Source organism: Haliotis rufescens, unplaced genomic scaffold, assembly GCF_023055435.1.
Source record: "Haliotis rufescens isolate VD_foot unplaced genomic scaffold, xgHalRufe1.0.p SCAF_61, whole genome shotgun sequence".
Classification (NCBI taxonomy): domain Eukaryota; kingdom Metazoa; phylum Mollusca; class Gastropoda; order Lepetellida; family Haliotidae; genus Haliotis; species Haliotis rufescens.
Genome location: NW_025964346.1, coordinates 2,418,659 through 2,439,591, shown reverse-complemented (window position 1 = coordinate 2,439,591; position 20,933 = coordinate 2,418,659). Strand labels below are relative to the sequence as shown.

General features: G+C 41.6%; 1 protein-coding gene across 9 annotated transcripts in view; it reads right to left on the bottom strand.

Annotated features, from left to right (window-relative positions):
* Positions 1–7,182: 7,182 nt before the first annotated feature.
* LOC124118679 (lymphotoxin-alpha-like) overlaps positions 7,183–20,933 on the bottom strand; it is a 155,232-nt gene continuing 141,481 nt past the window's right edge. For all 9 annotated transcript variants that reach the window (XM_048386894.1, XM_048386893.1, XM_048386895.1 and 6 more), the window contains one exon: positions 7,183–9,613. In XM_048386894.1, coding sequence (XP_048242851.1) covers positions 9,338–9,613 — 276 coding nt within the window. In that variant the 3' untranslated portion in view covers positions 7,183–9,337. The remainder of the gene's footprint in view (positions 9,614–20,933) is intronic.

Here is a 20,933-nt window from a genome sequence, read left to right as displayed (position 1 = left end):
CCATCCGGGACCCAATAAAAAAAGGTACGAGAATCTGTACTTTACTTAGAAAGTGTTATCCTAAATATAACATTTGTTACATTTGACCATTTTCTAAATGGTATTGTGTGCTCATTTGCCACACAGAGATAACTGGTAGTGACTCTTCTCCGTCAAAACACCAAACAGATTATAGATATATCACAAAACATGTTTTAATATCTCCCATTAGCACCAACATGTTTTAGTGACGCTTCTGTTCCATGACCGTTTTGACACCCAGGGGTTAAACTATGTGTATATATGTATATATATAAAACAGAGTCCAGATATTCGTGCTTGTCAAAATTCCTTTATCCACACAAGATCTTTGTTATGGCCCAGAGTTGAAACTTAGTCAGACTTAGACCTTTTGACCAGCCCTCATAATGATATTGTCTCACTTTATATATTCTTTTCATGTACACCCAATACTTATGAAACTAGTCCATATTTGCTTGTGTACCATCAAAACCGAAGTAATAAAAAACAAATAAAAATATTCCACTGAGTATTTTCCATTTGTTATTAATATTCTCATGTGCACATCATTATTTCAAACATATTTGTTTTCAACATTTTTGCTAAGTTCTTCATTCTTTTCACTGTCATTTTATTCATTTTGAGTATCTCGTATGTGCCCACTGTGTCTACAGTTCTCTGTTGCATATGTATAATCAGATAAAGACACGTTGCTTGATCAGGCATTCATCAAATTGTGTGTTGTTTCCAGCATATCTTTTGCAGATGCCCTAAGATTCATAGACTGTCCACTGCACAGATATAGCTCAAGCTGAGTGGTTGTCAGCACAGTGGATCCCATAAGCTTCGCATAATAACTTGCGCAGATGGTGAAGATGTCGTCGAAAACATCACCTAATGTGCAGTCGTATGTCTGCATGCATCATGCAGGGCAGTCACTCGGTTCATTGTTGACACGGTGTCTTTAAGTTACAGCCCTCTGGTTTATGTTTTCTAAAACATCGATCTCTCAACCAAGATTTAACTTCTACAACAGAAAACTTCTTAAACTTTGGGCATGTATTCAGAAAATGCTCAGCTGATACACATGAAAGACAGTAGAATTTTGGTTTAACCTTGAACTGTTGACTCTGTTGTCTGCCATTTGAAGCATTTTGTTGAGTGTAGAATGTTTCTTGTTTCCTTACATTGTTGGCTGGGGAGAACTGTACATTGAGACGTTCACTTATCAGACTTGCTGGAGTCACTTTTAGGCACTGCTTGGTGTAATAATCTCTTGGCCTGCTTATCCTGCTTGTGGGACCATGACAATTTTATGAAGACGAATAATTCACCGATAGCTAGTCAGAACCGTTTACTGATAAATCATCTAAAATTATTGGGATGTGAGGTCAGTTTCAGGTTAAAACATTCCAGTCTGGTCCTGGGCTTTCTATTATAAGCGCTTGTCATATTTGTTTTGTACTGACCATACAAGAAAATATCAGGATGACTCGGTATCATCAAGGGTATTTCTGGTGGCATCAAACATGGTATGACATGACCCATCGCGAATGCGTTAAACACAAAAGATACATCAGCACACTAGAGCAAACTGTCACACACAAAGCCATGATAGTTACTCGGAATGAAGATATTTCATGCACTCCTTTTCACAAGTTCAAAACACTAATTGAAAGAGTAGAACAGCCATGTCCATTCTCATGTGGCCCAAATCTTCTGGTCATTAGACATTGCCCAAACTTCAAATTAAATGTCAGGCTGACGATAATAAATTTATTTCAAATAAACTGTCACAGTCTTGATGATTTAAATATTGCCCGACCACTGGATGAGTAGGCAATAGGTTTCAAAGGTTTGGTGGGTTCATCATTGGTCTGATGACCGGATGTGGAGCAGCATCGAGGAGGGTTTGCTCAACATGACTATTGCCGCTAGATTGTCTCCAGATTGTCTCCAGATTGTCTCCAGATTGTCGCTAGATTGTCTCCAGATTGTCTCCAGATTGTCGCTAGATTGTCTCCAGATTGTCGCTAGATTGTCTCCAGATTGTCTCCAGATTGTCGCTAGATTGTCTCCAGATTGTCTCCAGATTGCCTCCAGATTGTCTCCAGATTGTCTCCAGGTACATTGAAGATAGTGTCCTTAGTGGACTGCAAGTCTCTCTTGTTGCAACAATACTCTGACCTATCCTTTCCACATAATATGTGTGAGGCGTGTTAGTATATTTAACCTGTAACGACACCTGGTATCCATTTTTTCCTTGTCTCACCGTAATAATATCATGTACATCTGCAGCATTCCTTGGATGTGATGATCTGTCATAGTAATGCATTCGACTCATTTAGAATCCACCATTGTGTTATGCACACGACCGGTCTAGTGGTAGAGCGTCCGCCCGGAGAGCGGAAGGTCCGGGGTTCGATCCTCGGCTGCGTCATACGCGTCATACGTTAAAAGATGGTACTTGTTGTTACCCTGTCTGTCGCTCGGCATTAAGGGGCTAAAACAAGGACTGGTCGGCTCGGGGTCAGTATACTGTGTCTGAGTAGGGTATTCATTTTAAACTGCGGCATGGTATCTCAGTGGACTAGCACTATAAATCGGCATCAGTCCGGACTAGTACAAGCAGCCACACAAACACACACACATACATGCACGTCGCTGTATAAGTGCAATAATCCTGGACGCGACGTTAAACCCCATTTCACCCCACCTCACATCACGTTATGCACACGTTCACGACTTTCTGGTTTGAGTAAATTTGGTTTGCTGCATAAGTCAGACCTGAGACGTCTACGCATGAGCAGCTGGGCAGAGAAGGTTCACCATGTAGTGGAGTGTTGTGGTAAGCAAGTCGAGACCAATAGGGATTAGCACCACTCTGCTTAACCTTAATCAGCAGTTGCTCCATCGTCTCCACTTCTCAGCAAGACCATTTGCCTGTGGATATGAGGATGAGAAGGTTAATGTTCAATGTTTCACTTTTGAAGAAAGTGTCTAAATTCCACTGCAACCCATTATCAGACACAATTTTTTGGGGTACACCATGCCAAGCAAATATAACCGTCATGTGAGTAATGATTTTGCCATCAATTTTGTGCTCGCTAGTAATCTCACTGTATCGACTGTAGTAATCAACTACAATAAGCACTGTTTCACAAGTGCCACAATTCTCAACAGTTCTTGAGATGACAACTGTCATGCGCGGCCAGAATATGACACCACAGGCTCGATCCTTGTACTTCAAAATTCCCATATGGCCTGCATTCTTTCTTTCTAACAACTTTTTTCTCATGGAAACAGGAATGATACTTTTGTCAACAACAGTCAATTCCAAAATTCCTTGATGCTACTTGAACAATCACATAAAGCCACATCTTTGCAAGGATCACATGTTGATCATATTCACTTGTTTCTTTTCTAATCTGTTCTAGCTTCTTGTCTGTCAGGTATTGGTAGTTTGCTTGTCACCACATGTACATATGAATGAATACCGTCATCCAGAGATGATCATCTTTGTTTGATACTACGAAGTATCGAGAAAACATGTCTGCTGGAGGAACATTCTTCCCAGGTGTGAATTCTACATCTGCATCATAGATCTGAAGTCTCAGAGGGATAGCATGCAATGGTTTCTTCAATACAACTTTTATCAGGTGATGATCAGACCTGACGTTGACGTTTCTTCCGAACAGATAGTAATGAAACTTTTCACAACTAAAAAATGGCTAGCGTCTCCTGCTCTATTTGGGCAAATCTGTCATCGCTGTTGATGCCAAATCTGCTTGTCCTTTATACAGGGGATATGACCGTTCCAAGGCCATTTTGCGATGCATCAGTCTCTAGAGTCAAAATACCGTAATATATGAATTTATGATCATATTCTTGATCTCTTGAAAAGTTTCCTCATGCTCTGGCATCCAACAGAACAAGTTATCGTGCTTTGTTAGCTCTCATATCGGGCATGTCTTCTCCTGATACTCTTCTCCCTGCTCCCTGGAGTGTTTGTCTCGTGTTCATCTGTAGTGCTAGCCATGATGTGTTAGCTCTCATATCGGGCATGTCTTCTCCTGATACTCTTCTCCCTGCTCCCTGGAGTGTTTGTCTCGTGTTCATCTGTAGTGCTAGCCATGATGTGTTAGCTCTCATATCGGGCATGTCTTCTCCTGATACTCTTCTCCCTGGCCCCCTGGAGTGTTTGTCTCGTGTTCATCTGTAGTGCTAGCCATGATGTGTTAGCTCTCATATCGGGCATGTCTTCTCCTGATACTCTTCTCCCTGCTCCCTGGAGTGTTTGTCTCGTGTTCATCTGTAGTGCTAGCCATGATGTGTTAGCTCTCATATCGGGCATGTCTTCTCCTGATACTCTTCTCCCTGCCCCCTGGAGTGTTTGTCTCGTGTTCATCTGTAGTGCTAGCCATGATGTGTTAGCTCTCATAGTGGGCATGTCTTCTCCTGATACTCTTCTCCCTGCTCCCTGGAGTGTTTGTCTCGTGTTCATCTGTAGTGCTAGCCATGATGTGTTAGCTCTCATATCGGGCATGTCTTCTCTTGATACTCTTCTCCCTGCTCCCTGGAGTGTTTGTCTCGTGTTCATCTGTAGTGCTAGCCATGATGTGTTAGCTCTCATATCGGGCATGTCTTCTCCTGATACTCTTCTCCCTGCTCCCTGGAGTGTTTGTCTCGTGTTCATCTGTAGTGCTAGCCATGATGTGTTAGCTCTCATATCGGGCATGTCTTCTCCTGATACTCTTCTCCCTGCTCCCTGGAGTGTTTGTCTCGTGTTCATCTGTAGTGCTAGCCATGATGTGTTAGCTCTCATATCGGGCATGTCTTCTCCTGATACTCTTCTCCCTGCTCCCTGGAGCGTTTGTCTCGTGTTCATCGTGTTCATCTGTAGTGCTAGCCATGTTCCAAACCCTCAAAAGCACCATCCAACTTCCTTTGAAAGAGGGGCGGTTTAGTAATCAAGTGGATAAAGCATTCGCTCGTCACACGAAGACCAGACCGGGTTCGATTCCCGACATGAGTACAATGTGTGAGGCCCATTCCTGGTGTCCCCCGCCGTGATATTGCTGTAATATTGCTAAAAGCGGCGTAAAACCATACTCACTCACTCAGTCTTTGCTCCAAATATTTGTGCTGAACCAGGAACGTTATCATTTATGTATTTATTGACCTTAGAAGCTCTTGCTAATAGGACAAAAAATGATGTATTTAATCACTACAACGAAATGAAATGGTAAATTGTCTGTACCTTTAAGAAACATGTATGCATGTACAAGTAGTAAGGTAACTAATGAACGTACGGACAGCTTTATAAAATCCAGTGGTGAACAACAAGGTTGTGTTTTAAAACCGTTGTTGTTTATATTTTTTCATAAAAGAACTTGCTATGGAGGTGCTAAATAGTTGCCAACATGGGATATTTTACCCTTCTCTTCTCTGAAAATGTTGTTATATGTTCCTCTTGTGTAAATGACTTGCAAGAACAGTTAATTGTGTCACATAGTTATTGGTCTAAATGGAGACTTGAAGTTGATCTTAATAAACGGAATGCTGTACTTTATAGAAATGATGGTATTGTTGCACAAAAGTCAAAAAGTGTTTTCTTTGGTTCGTCTGCTTTGAATGTTGTCACTTACTATGAATATTCAGGTCTTATGTTTTCCTCTAGATTGTCATGTTATGAGACTGACCATGCGAATATTCACGTTTACTGCCACTGGATGGACAGCGATTAGCTGGGTGGTGCCTTCCACAGTACATGCATGGCCATTTCTAATAATGTGATGCACGTCAGCCGGTGTATCTGTGCACCTTGTAGCTGGGGCGTACTGATGATCGATGCTTCCTGGACCTGAGCTGTGATCATTACCTCGTCTCTGCAGCTCAGCTCTGATATTCCAATCCCAATTATTAATTGCACAATTTCAAAGTGCTCCGTATTTCCCAATCTGCACCTGATTCAGCTAAGTCCTGTTAGTAGTGTTGGTCCCGGGTTCTCGCCCATCTGTCCAGCACCACGTTTTGCCCTGGGTGGAGACGGAATAACACGCCCGTTGACTTGAGAGATGCATGTCATCGTATCTCAAATGAGTAGATGCTCATGATGTCAATCACTGGATTTTCTGGTCCAGATTTGATTATTTACAGACCGCCGTCATATGGTGACATGATATCAAATATATAAAATTGGTATTACACGGGAGTGAGTTTAGTATTTTATTTATTACTTGCCGTTTATATATTTTTTAATATCACTGTCGTGTGTGAATAGGCAGACATCAACACGATCCACAACCTAATCCAATTGAGTTTAACAGAATCATACTTCTAACACTTCAGAAATTAACACATATTTATTTAATACCATAGAACGGCCCACCTAGAATTAAGGATTCCATTCAACAAAGCTATCGCAGCGCTGAAGTTATCATAAATCCCATACTTAAACACTACACAATAGAGCAGCAGCCCAGATAGTCTACAACGATCGCCTTGTGGAACGGAGCCCTGCATCACAGAATTGACAATGACGTCACAATGCCCCAAGGCGAAATTTGTTGAATTGTGTTGGAAGATCCACCGGCAAAACAATGCCATGAAACAGGGTTGCTGGGGTCATCGGGAGTGCATAATCTCCTCTTAGGGATCTATCATCTCTACACGCAACGTCATTGGTAAAGAACAGGGATGTTGGTAGTTTTCAATATTGGTTAGTGAAACTTGTTCCCGCAGTACATAAGCAAGCACTTTGGCATTACACAAGATTTCCTATCGTAAAGTATGAACTGTTAGAAATGAAATGACATGAAATGAAATTATTACAATTGATTTTAACTTATTATCCATGGTGGTCAAATGAAAATATAATCACGTCACGACCACTTCAAAGCTCATGCATTTTGAAGCACATGCTCACCAGTGTGTATTGGACCTCCATGCTGCCAGGTTCTCACCTTACTGCCTGCTATATTTGAACTATGTAGAGACACATGTGAGTACCTTTCCCTTTCATTGTTAGGTTGTATGTTTATTTCTGAACACCCTGAAAATGTATATAATTGTTGATATATTTCACACAACTGTCATATTATATTTGCAAGACTGTGGTTGTTATTTTTGCATAATTTCAATGACGACAACATTGAATGGAAAGAACAAAATAAGACAACAGAGGTGGCGATGTTTAATACAAAAAAACATGATGTTGGCCAGCAAACGACAGACCCATATACACAGTGTGGAAATACAGGCTGTATGTATGTACAACGCAGGTTATGATTTGAATAAGAGATGTAAAATAAAATCTTCCTTGTAATACTTTTCGTCAAATGCCACTACATTTGGGCATGGAGTGGTGCTTTAAGTGTGAAACAGTAGATGCGAAATATTAAGAGGGTACACGAAACTAATAAATAAAGGAATTAATGTGAAGTTAACACGAGAATTTAGGTAGTGATGTATCCCCATTGCGAGTACTTCCAAACGATTGTTTGCTGTCGATTTGCACAATAACTCTGTTTTCTCGTGACAGATTACACTTTTAAACAATCATCCCCGTTATAGCTCTGACGAAGTTCTATAGTGTATTATAAACTGCGCAGTAAGTAAACGACGGATCGCTGCGCCAGACGGCGCGCGGATCACGTGGGAGCTGTGCGTCTCGCGGACTCTCACAAACGTCTGTCTCACTATGGTGATATACTTTTTATAGGCATTTGCTGATAGCTTATCACACGCGATAACGCACTACAGTCAGGTACGGAAGTAACAACTGCTTATTGGGCAGCCCTTCCTGGTTCTGTATATAAACTGTATCACTCATTAGGGAAGTTGGCGGGATTCTTCCAAAATTCTAGATTGTCCTGAGTATGCGCGCTGTGATTGGATATATCATGGGTATGGCGCTGTGATTGGATATGTCATGGGTATGGCGCTGTTTTGTAAACCAGTCCATCAGCTCCAGATATACATAATCCTGTCTAAACCAGCGCGATAGGTAAGGAATTTGAAATAAATATTTCCCTGTGGCCTACAGTGTGTTTGATGTCTGACCCCTGTTTATGCTGAAACATACATGTGCTCGAAATTACTGGTATGATTAAGAATGAAATTCAACTTTCAGTTGCTATGGACACTTCATGGTGTGTTTCTTCCGCTATTCTAAACATTCTAGGAAATGTTCAGGACCCTTAGACTTTTAGATCAGAAGATTCGAACGGAATATAATTTCTTCATTAAGGGGTACACGGTAGTCATATATTCTTAGGCACAACCGACAGGCAGTGGGAAATACATGCCTGTGCCTGTGGCTGTGCCTGTGCCTGTGGCTGTGCCTGTGCATGTGCCTGTGCCTGTGCCTGGCAGTATTGTTTACACAATGAAACGAAAGTCAGGCACACGAGCCTCAAGCGTGAATGGTTCGCCTATCAAGGCTTTGCTACACTATCCCACTGTTTGTATTTCATTTGGAACTATATTAAAACCCGTGCTCGTGGGTTTCACCGAAGTGGTAAACGTCTGAGACCTGCATCACTTCGGGCTTTCCTCCCACATTAAGCTGACACGCCGCGATATAACTGGAATACTGTTAAAAGAGGCGTTAAACCCAACTCACTCACTCACTAGAAGTATATTCACAGACGACGTCAAACCATTTCTGCGTGTAACAATGTGTACTTATCCCTTGTTGTCACTAAATTCCGTCATGCAAGGCAGCCAGTAGCAACAACCGTTGTGATTTGTTTCCTGGGCTACGTACACTGCCTTCCGATGTTGACAGAACTGTACGGGACTCAACACGAACAAAACCATACATTTGACGGATTGCCACATCATTCAAATGACTAAGAACTATTTTTGGATGTACAAAGCACGGATCATTGCAAACAGCGTAGGGTTGATATCCAAGATACATGCATGACGTTAGTTGTTCACAATTCTCGAGGAAAGACCACAGCTGGCGGTCCGTCATTTCCGTTTTTCAGAATTCGCTAAGACCTCTGAATTAGCTTTGTACTCAATCGATGAAACGACGGATTACAAACATTCAAATGCAGTCAATGTGTAAGATGTTATCTATGAGTGAAGAGCCCCGGTGGTGCACCTGGCTAATGAAGAGCTCACTGACTGCTATGCCCTGGTGTCTCATGGAACAGAAAGAACACTGGAGACTTGATAGCAGTTCAATCGTGAAGAATATACTTTGTCTAAATTCTACCATACTAAAGAACATACGGTGACAATCAGGTGATGGCAGGTACTAGTTCGGTGAGAGTTTCCCCACCTATCCAGGTCCACCACGTGGAGGTTCCATGCCAGAGACCCGCTAAACCAGATAAAGTCCGAAATAACTCGAACAAGGGGAGTAGATGATGTTCCCGGGAACACTGGACATGACCTTGACCCTGGTGTGGGCCTCCAGGTAGAAGGTGGCCCCGAGGCTGCTGGTGGTGTAGGCGGGACGTCCCCGTCTGATGCTGGGGGTGGACTGTAGGTTCCTCATCAGGGGTGTTGGTGCTTCCTCCAGCTCTGACGCCTTCTGTTTCACCACTGCGTGAATGATCCGCCCATAGTCTAACTCCTGGGTTCCGCTGCCACTGTATAGCAACTGCAGAGAGTAACGAGGAATTGTGATGTAAAATAAGTATACGAATCTCCATGAACATATACCATAATGACTGTCTATCATAAAATGTGCACCTTTCACACACACACACACACAGATACACATACTCACACTCTCACTAACATACTCTCACACAGTCTCTCTCACACACGCACACACATACTCAGACGCAGACACATTCTCGCTCACACAAGCATTCTCTCACACGCACACGCACGCATTTTTTTTTTCTCTCTCTCTCTCTCTCTCACACACACACACACACACACACACACATACATACACACATACATACACACACACACACACACACACACACACACACACACACACACACACACACACACACACACACACACACACACACACACACACACACACACACACACACACACACATAACCTGAGGGAACATCTACCTGTGAGTATACGAAGTAGTACCCCGCACTGGGAACTATCACTGCTCCTTCTGTATACGTCATCCCTTCCTGAAAGAACGACACGGAAGACCTTGCATCCCAGGATAGCACAGGAACATCTCCTGTATGCCGAAACCAGTCGTTCACATATTTACAGAGAATGTAGTATATAGATAGTGTATTTACTTAGCCTTAAGAATCAGAAATAAGCTAACTTTGTTTCTAATTCTTAAAACAATCAATTATTACTTTAACGATAGTGTAACTCGTACCTGTAAGATTCGTTAGACGTATGCCACAATGGGCGGCAGGTTTGGCAGTCGTGGCTTCTGCGGCAACAAATTCCTGCTGCAGCTTGACAACATCTGAAAACATAAGCGCGTATATTGACGGGCAGGTATACTTGATGTTTCATTTTGATCTTTTGTTGGGTTTATAGTGGGGTCTGTTTGTTTGTTGTTTGTTTGTTTGTTTGTTTGCCAATGTCGCAGGCCAATGTTTGAAGATCAATATTGCCACCATTACCGATTTACCATTCAATAAATATTCACCACTAGTCGCCTCTTATGCCAAATGGAATGTGTTTCGGCCGATGGTCGGTGTGAACAATGAACGAGACCTGCAGTTGTTTCCAAAAGTCTTTAATGTAGGTAAAAGGCGACTGTCCTAGTCGTAACGGGTTCAGGTGGTCAGGCTCTGTGACTTGGTTATGCATATCATCGTATCCCAGTTGCGTGGATTGATGCTCATGATGTCAATCGCTGGATTGCCTGTTCCAGACTCGATCATTTACAGACCGCCGTCATATAGCTGTAATATTGCTGAGTTACTTGTTCTCTTCTTTGGGGAGTTCGATCTTCTTAGGGTCGTGAGTCTGCCAATAGGGAAAGTGGTTTTGTCGTAATGCTTTTTTACAAGAAAAAAACATGCAGACAGTAAGTGCAGGAGTCATTGTTTTGTTCTTCAGCTGTTTATGGCCCTACTCAAGCAGTAGATGTTCTGGATGTTCTATTGTATATATATATATTTCAAACAAGACCTTATATCACATATTTATTTGATGATAAGAACATATATGTGAATCATGTCCTGTGAGAGCACCCTTTGACACACAGAGCTGGCTTGTGGTGTCCCTGTTCTGAGCTGGCTTGTGGTGTCCCTGTTCTTAGATGCGTAGCGAACATTGAGGGCCAGGTTCTGCATCTAGAACGGAGCTTCGCTCTCATGTCCATGACGAACATGTCTGAGGGATCTTCCGTACGAGACTTTCAACACCTGCATTAATCTCATTAAGTTAGTCATCAGCTGATCTCAAAGTGGATGCTTTTCAAGAGAAGCTGGCTTCCATTGATAAACCAATGATGACAAAAAGCCAAATAACCGAGTTTAAATAAATAATAGAAACAATTATGCCTTTTTTTCTTATATACAATATAAAAATGCATTTCCCGTCCACAATTTCAAATATTCATCGTATAATACCAGTTGCTGTTGGCAGAGTCTGTATACCTGAAATAGGTGGTGACTGAGCGGACGTCGGAGAAGACGACCCAATAATATTGCTCAATATACGTTCATGACCTGCATGGACTGACTAATTGTATTTTTTAGATGATTATGTGTAGGTTTGAGAACTATGACCCGATGTCTAATCGTTGAAATTGTTAGTTTGAGTTAGAACGTCCCCTGTACCGTAGCAAAGGGCCGTCCATAAGTTTAACGCATTATGCATATACTAAATGTCGCTGTTACTGACCCGCAGCCTCTGGGCCCAGAGTATCGGAGCTAATATCATCGTAGCGCTAAGATCGCTTTGTGCAAGTGGGCCCTGTAATTGAATGTCCTCATCTTTGTGTGTCGGTAGCGAGCACTAAGATCGGATATGAATGAGATCCTATTTTTCTTTGCAACTTAAGCACGAGGTATAAAACAGCCCTTCACCGACGTAAATTTAAGTGAAGGGGGAGGATGTGTCGGTATCATCTTGAATTAGGTGATAAGAAGAATACGCACCCTGCTCCTGGTGTTCTGTCATCAAACGGGCCAGGCTCTGCAACACAAGCAAAGAGTCGCCGTCAGATATCAACTAAATTAGTTCACCAATAAACAGTTATACTGTATTCAAGTTCCCTGGAGTAATACACCTTAAGTTTGTCGCCGGCAGCCTTATTTCTATTTTCATCCATTTTAATGCCACTCCTCCACTGTCTGCATGTAATGAGTTGTACGTGCTACCCGTACCTGGCTTCTACCTGTGACGTCATGACAATTTGTATGCACAGTCAATTGTCACCTCTCAGCCTGGTAGGATGGCCGACAGCAATCAACACTTTTCTCATGTTGACGTTCCATGTTAAAGGTAAGCACCTCCCTTATATATGCCTTCTACATCTATATCTTATTGCTAGTGTATCAAGTACGTCGAATATAGTACTTACTAACCAATGAAGTAATGTAACTTCAAGGAAGTTAGTAAGGAATCCTCATGGACTCGAGCGTGGTGATCTACCTTCAGTTGTTGGCGATCTATAGCCTGTTTTTATATTGTGTTGCAAAATGATAATATATTTGTACATGTTCTCTAACTAGTTTTATGTAAATCTGTGATGTTCTAGTTATTATACTACCCTTTGTCGGCGGAATTTTATACAGTTTAAAATATATTGTTGATGTCAAATTTTGTTTCGTCACTGTATGGCTGAAATATTGCCGATGTGACGTTAAACTTTAACTCACACACTAGTAAAGAATCGATCGCGTATATTGTAAACATTGCGCTAATCGCTATTACTAACTTAATGACGTTACTAGCATAACACGTAAGACAGTGTGTGAAAAGGAATACTACTATATGTATATATGTTTCATATTTTAATACCATATTACATCCAAAACAATTTTATGGATCACTGACTTCGCGCCATAAATGTGACGTCAGTATATTATCTCCTTATAAAGGCACTAGCATGCATAGCCAATCAGCGCTTATATATATATATTGCCTATTTTACTCCTATCATTATTATATATATCGTCATATAATATGGACAGTCAATTGTCAGCTGTCAGCCTGGAAGATTGGCCGACAGCAATCAACACCTTTCTCATGTTGACGTTTCATGTTACAGGCAAATAAATACCTTTATTGACACTCTGCCTTCGTATACTTGTCTGGGCCGACTAGAAGCCTGACCCTGCGACAAGTTGATAACAAACACATCATTCACTGACCGTGAACATCTGAGTAACAGTTGATCTCCATCAACCCATGCTTGTCATCAGTGGCGACAAACTTGATCAGGTGGTCAGGCTCGGTGACTGTTTAAGCATGAAACTGCGAGGATCGATTGTCTGGAGCTGACAGGGTTATTCACAACTTTTGCATGAATATTGGGGATTATAACCAAAACTAAAGTCTGATGATTTGAACAAAATATGTCATCATGAAGTTTGTTTGTTTGTTGGTTAATACCGCACTTAGCAATATCCCAGCTAGATGACGGCGGTCTGTAAATAATCATATCCGGACCAGACAATCCAGTGACTGACATCATGAGCATCGATCCATGCAATTGGGATACGATGACATGCTTCAACCAAGTCAGCGAGCCTGACCACCCGATCCCGTTAGTGGCCTCTTACGACAGTGAGTGAGTGAGTATGGTTTTACGCCGCTTTTAGCAATATTCCCGCAATTTCACGGCGGGGCCACCAGAAATGGGCTTCACACATTGTACCCATGTCGGGAATCGAACCCGGGTCTTGGGCTACCACTAGGCTACTCGACCGCCCTCTTACGACAGAAATAGTCACCTTTTACGGCAAGCAAGGGTTGCTGAAGACCTATTCTACCCCGATCTTCACGGGTCATCAAAAGGTGAAACACGCATGCCAAAGTTCAGCTCCCTAAGCCAAATATGCCATTTGAGATAATTTAAGAGCATGGTCAAATCAGAGACCAAATTAGAATATATTGCGAAAAACGGAAAGTATGTGTTAAAACTAAACAAATACCAACACCCATTGCATTCTGAACAAATAGGACCAAGTAAAATTATGGCGGTACATAGGTTTTTCAATATACAAGCTGACAGGGCGTCAAAATCGAAAATCAGATTCGAACCTCTTGAACAAATACGGGTGTCGTGAAATACGGGTGTCGTGAACAAATACGGGTGTCGTGAACAAATACGGGTGTCGTGGTTGATGGGAACAAGCATGTGAAGTGGCAGCTTCATCCCGTGGTCGGGTAGCCTAGTGGTTAAAGCGTTCGCTCGTCGCGCCGAAGACCCGGGTTCGATTCCCGACATGGGTACAATGTCTGAAGTCTCACTCACTCATTCCGTGGTGCATAAGGAAAATTTGTTTTAGAAGCACGAAGCGCGAATGACGTACGTAAGATGTAAAACTTCCCTACTCATTCCAGCCACACTTCATCCAGTAACAACCATCCACACACGAGTCTCACCTGGTTCACGGAGTCCTGGTATTGAGCCCGAGTGCCATGTCTTCCTGAACTGTGCGATCCCATACGGTGTATCGTGACGCACAGACATACCACCAGCAACACAATGTTTAAAGATATAATCAAGGTACACAGAATACATTCCAAAGTCCTTCTTGGCATTTCACTGACATCCACACACTCTGCGATCACACATGCATTTCTCTGTTGCTTCAAACTGTGTTACAGTGTTATAGCAGGTTCATATTACATTCAGCGGATCACGCTCCTAAAGCAAACAGCTATTGACTGCATAGCCAGCCAGTCAAGCTACAGTGCCTTGGCTATATTTGTATGCTATGTCACTGTGGTGCACATTCCCGTAGTAACCTCAGTGGTCACTTGTGAGTCGAGGTGTAAAAAAGTTTGATTCTGTGACTATGTTTAACATAGTACCTTGTATCAATATGAATAGAAGAACGACCACCGGTCAACCACAACGTTCGATAATCACGTACGAAGCTATGAATGATGCATGTTTGTTTGTTCAATGCGGCACTCGACAATATTTCAGCTCTATGACGGCGGCCTGTAGATAATCGAGTCTGGACCAGACAATCCAGTGATTGGCATGCGCATCGATCCACACAGTTGGGATATTCGGCGGATCACGCTCCTACAACATTCGTGAAGAACGAGACGATTGTCAATAGCCCAGTTTTGTAATGATTTGAAAATTAAATTAAAGTGGCTTTTTCATGTTTTTGACAAATTTTGGCTAATAAATTTGTTGATGGTTCTGTACTGCTGGACTGTACAAAAATGAGTGTCAACCAAGCGAAGTGCAATATCAAATCGGCACACACTCAGTTTTTCGGGGAGAGGCTATCTGAACGACCACTGCACCGAGTTTGAGTGCTGTGTGTCGAGAGGATCAGCAGCCCTGCAGTTTTCTTTGCTTGGATGAAGTCGGCTGGCCTAAACGTGAAACAGAAGGCTTTCTGTTTGCTGCTCAAGACCAGTCACTTTCCAATCTAAACCATCAATGTGTGATTTTGCATCAAAATGTAAATATGAAATGTAGATTATGAAATGAATTTAATGAGACTGTCCAACACATCGCCAGTGGATCGCCAGCCTAAAGATAGTATCTTAAGCGACATGATGGAGTGGCTCGACCCTTGTATTACCATGAATAATGAAAAATATAAAGTTCTTTAGAGTTGGTCCGTATAAAACCTCAGACCTATTCAAGCCAATAAGCCTGATCTTGTCCTTTTTCATAAAAACATATATATCATTGAATTTTCTGTCTCTTTTGACACTGATGTGATTGACAAGATTCAGGAAAAACATGGCAAATAGGCGGACCTCTTGAACAGAATACAATATATACTTTAAGTTTAATTTCATATATACACAATGAAAAAAGTTAAGCGCACCCCTATTTCTGAACCATGACAAATAGCAAAAATCATGGCATTGGATGACTGACCACAGGAGCTGGGCGATACCTATGTCATCGGATAGAACAAACATTTGACAACAAGAAAAGAAGATATTGGTGAGTAATGAGTGAAATTCACTGACGAAAACATCATGGTAACACAGGTACTGTTTTTACCTTAGACAATACCTAAAAAAAGTATGGCGCTACAGGATTATGTAAACGAGTTACGTTTGATGTTTCATGTGAAAATGTTCCTTAAAGTCTCTACTTGTCATGACACGTGAAACAGATCAGTGCCCGCCACGTGCCAGGGTGACGCATTCCGTCAACAACAACCACTCCTGATGCAGTGCTGTTTCCACTCGTAAAGATTCCGGGGTAGAATAGGTCTTCAGCAACCCATACTTGCCGTAAAAGGCGACTATGCGTGTAGTAAGAGGTGACTAACGGGATCGGGTGGTCAGGCTCGCTGACTTGGTTAATACATGTCATCAATTCCAATCGCCTGGAATGATGTCAATCACTGGATTGTCTGGTCCAGACTCGATTATTTACAGACCGCCGTCATATAGCTGGAATAATGCTGAGTGCGGCGTTAAACAACAAACAACAACAACAATGCTGTTTCCAATTGGCGTAAATCTTGTACAGGAGGATCTCACTCACTGTATGCGCCGCCCCAGAATATCCCCAACATGTTCAAGGGGGTTCAAACCTGGGCTCATTGGTGGCCAGGGTAGAGTCGTTATTGCATTGGCCAGCATGCGAACGATGAGGCCTGGCATTGTCATCCATGTACTGAGGTCGAGTGGCAAGAGGGTGGTTGTCAAAATAAGGAACGACGACGTCCCGGATGTACTGATCCCCTGTTAAATCAAACCTGCAACCATGAGAGATACACCCCAAACCATTACAGAGCCCCCGTCGTATGCAAAAGTCGGTTTAATGTTTCTAGGGGTGTAGACAGTGTTCCAGTGCCTCCAAACTCTGGTTCTTCCATCAGTGACGTGAAGCAGAAAGCGACTTTCGTCTGACCAATGGATCCGTTTCCAAGTTCTCAGATTCGAGTTCTGTTGCGCAATAAGCCATGCTAGCTTTGCGGTGATCTCTCAACAAGGGACGCGTTATGACTCGTCTAGCCCTCAGCCCTGCTGCTTTCAGCCGGTTCCTGGCGATTCTGGTGCTGAAACGACGTTTGGGCAACCACAGCTGTTTTAGATGAGTACTTGTTAAAAAGGCTTCCCGGCGTATGAGACGAAGAAGGTGTCTTCGCGATGTGTCGTCACTTGAGGTCTTCCGGATCTGGGACGGTCCTGTGCATCACTAGTCTGAGCATGTTTCTCGACTAAACCGCTTACGAGAGTGTGATTATACCCCAAATTCCGACCAATTGCATTGCAAGACATTCCTGCATTATGCATGCCGATTATTTGCCATCTTGTGGCGTTTGATAATCGCCTTCGTGCCATGGTCACACAATGTCATGGAATAACTGTTTAGAATCGAGCTTAAGAAAGCAGTTTTAACGTTTGGATATACTGCTTTCAGAGATACTCGGGGGTAGCATGCTGCACGGGCATACCTTGCATGGCACGTGAGCTTTCGTCAGGCATGACTGATTACATCATCTCGAGAAAACATAATTCTTCCCGCAATTATATCTTTCATGACTCTTACACATATTGGGACCAAACAATAAAGAAATGTATTAGGGTGAGCTTTTTTCTTTGTGTATATAACTATGATCAATATTGAACAATATTTAACACAGAATTGCTGTCATTCTTTATAGAAAATCATTAGCCAAATTGTTAGGCGGTGGGTGATTGAACTGGAGTCAGTGTTTATCAAGGGTGTTGGTTATTTACATATTGTTCTAGTTTTGGCTATGATAATGTTGAACATGAGTTTCATATCTACTTAAACCGTGCTTTTTGCTGAGGACAAATGACTTTTTGTTTTATTTTTGACTGGACATTCTTCTATGTCATTACCAAATATTAAAACATCTTTAAGACATCTTGCATGACAATCTGTCAGAATGCCTTTTGTTGATCTAAGGAAAACGTTTCACCATACAAGGTTTTATTAAATATCTAATTAATTCCAGTTGTCCAGCAACCTCAGCAATACATCAAAATTGTATATCATTATATAAAAACAAAGCAGTACATTATTTCCAATTATTGCTACATAGATTCCAAGCCTGCAACAAATGTCAGTACAGTCCCCCACTTGCTGTTTGAAACTTTTCAACATGTGTATGCAACAGTGATAGATAGAATTTAATTTATTCCATTTTGAAATTGTTTGATTAAAATAATGTGTTTCATACTTTTTTCATGTTTCTAACCTCAACCTGAATAAACCTACGCTTGAGAGTGTAATAACTTGTATTTTTCATGCATCATTGGCCAAGCATTACAAATTTGACATAAAATTGGTAATGCTTAAGGCTGATCTCAAGAAAATGTTTTGATAAGTTACCTGGTTGAAAGGAATTTGAAAGAGAAAAAATGGCTGTGGAAAAAGAAATTCGGCTTTGAAAAATGGAAACAGAAAAGAGAGAATTCCAGCTTAAAGAAATTGAAGAAGAAAAAGCAGCAAAAGAGAGAAAATTTCCGCTCAAAGAAAATAGAGCTGAGAATGAAAAATTTAGATTGGAAGATGATAAAGAAATTTGTCCGAAACAACTTGATTTAAAGAATTGGCCTGAGAATCAGTGGACCATGTTTAGGGGAAAAGCTCAGGAAGTTTATTCTGCCTTCCCTAGAAGTTCTGGATGTTAAGTCTGAAGTTTTGGAGGCTAATGACTTGGTTCCCGAAGCTTATAGACAAAACCTTTGGTCTGCGAAGAAACAGGTGGGTTCTACTTTTATTGAGTTTGCAAGGGAGAAGGAAACTTTGTTTGGCAGGTGGTGTACATCAAAGGAGGTGAATGGTGACTTTGATAGTTGGAGGCAATTGGTTGTCCTGGAGGTTGTTAAGCAGTGTGTGTCAACAGACATTACACAATGCTGCTACTTTGGCTGATGATTATTCGCTCACTAAGTTAGTTTTAAGCAGTCAGGGTTTACTGGCGAGGACTTCGCAGGGTTACAAATCAGGAAAAGATAGTTCATCCCATCATAGATCTAGTACAAACAAGTCTCGTTCTGAGTTTGTGGACAAAATGTCTGGTTCTACTCGAGTTGGTTCTGAAGATATTTCGTTGGAGCAAACTTGTAGATGTTGTCGCAAGCCAGGGCACATCATTTCTGAGCTCAGTCATTCTTCCCCTAATGCTTTTGTTTGTGAATGTCAGGTCATAGCCTTTTTGTGGTACGGTTAATGAGGAGTTAGCTGTTGTAGACCAGTCATCAAAGTCTGTTGTTGTGAGAGAGGAGTACTTACCTTTTGTTAGTAAAGATTTTGTGTCAACTAGAGGTGATAGTTCCCATTTTGAGGGAAAATGGTGCTCTTCATACTCTGATTTTGGATGGTATTTTGGCACTTTCTGAAGAGGCATCGGTGAAGTCTGAGGTTTTGTAAGAGGGTTTATGTGGTTCTTGGTAAAGGTTATGGTTGTAGAAACTCTCCCTGTCAAAGGTGTAGACTTGCTCATTGGAAATGAATTTGAAGGAGAAACGCAGCAGCATTTAGTGCAGTCAATAGTATGCAGACCCGTGAAGATCATGCCGACCCATGAAGATCATGCCGACCCGTGAAGATCATGCCGACCCATGAAGATCATGCAGACCCGTTAAGATCATGCCGACCCGTTAAGATCATGCCGACCCGTGAAGATCATGCCGACCCGTGAAGATCCAAGTAGAAAGTAGATCTTCAGCAACCCATTCTTGCCATAAGAGGCGACTATGCTTGTCGTAAGAGGCGACTAACGGGATCAGGTGGTCAGGCTCGCTGACTTGGTTGATGCATGTCATCGTATCCCATTTGTGTAGATCGATGCTCATGGTGTCAATCATTGGATTGTCTGGTCCATACTCGATTATTTACAAACCGCCGTCATATAGCTGGAATATTGCTGAGTACAGCGTGAAACACAGTTTGCTTTAGGAAAAGACAACTTTTATTTGTTTTTTTAGACCCTTCCATAAGGAATCGATCTGTGCCAATCAATGTTCAGCTATTCTTACCACCAGAGCTTGATGTGTGGCTTTGTGATGTAATTCAAACTGTTAGTCACATTCATTAAGATTATAAAATCTATCACCATGAAGTTAAATACTGTCAACACATAGTCGAACATATATAAAGTATTGGGTAGCACTTCATGACCTTTGATTGGTATATAATAAACGAGGAAGTGTGCTGTTCGTCCAGTTACAAAACAGACTACCTACAGTTCACAAGTCACATTTACCTCCAAATCTGATATACCAGTAAATAAATCTTTTAGAGGCATTTAGAAGTTGGAGTATTACATAAGGATAAGATATATGATGAACAACTTCTTTATTACAATAAGATGCGACTGTTATTCGTTCACCAGACACATTCATATCAATATATATATTATTATCTGATATACCAGTAAACACTTTATAAAGTTGAAGCAAAGACACACTTCTAGAGAATTAAACACAAATTGTCATCCATTGGAAGACAGACAGTTGCCAATACTCTCAACCTAAGCAAATCATAAGCCTGCAATGAAGTATGAATTCTAAATATACCAAAAAAACGTATATCCTACTTATCTCTCAAATGTTGTACCAGAGTATTATTTTTTCAGGAATAAGGCTGTCATATGGATTTTGAGACCCATCTCTATGGTATCGATTTGGGCCAAGCAATGTCCAACTTCTCTCTCATCATGGCATAACGGCATGACAGAAAGTTTGAACCATATTTTCAATTGAAGGAATTCTTCAGGGATACCGAGGTATATTCCCCAGTTGTCGGGGAATCAGGACATCTCAATATGTCACCTGGCTGATTGTATGCAATTGTCTGTTTGTTTCCATGTTTATTTCGAGGT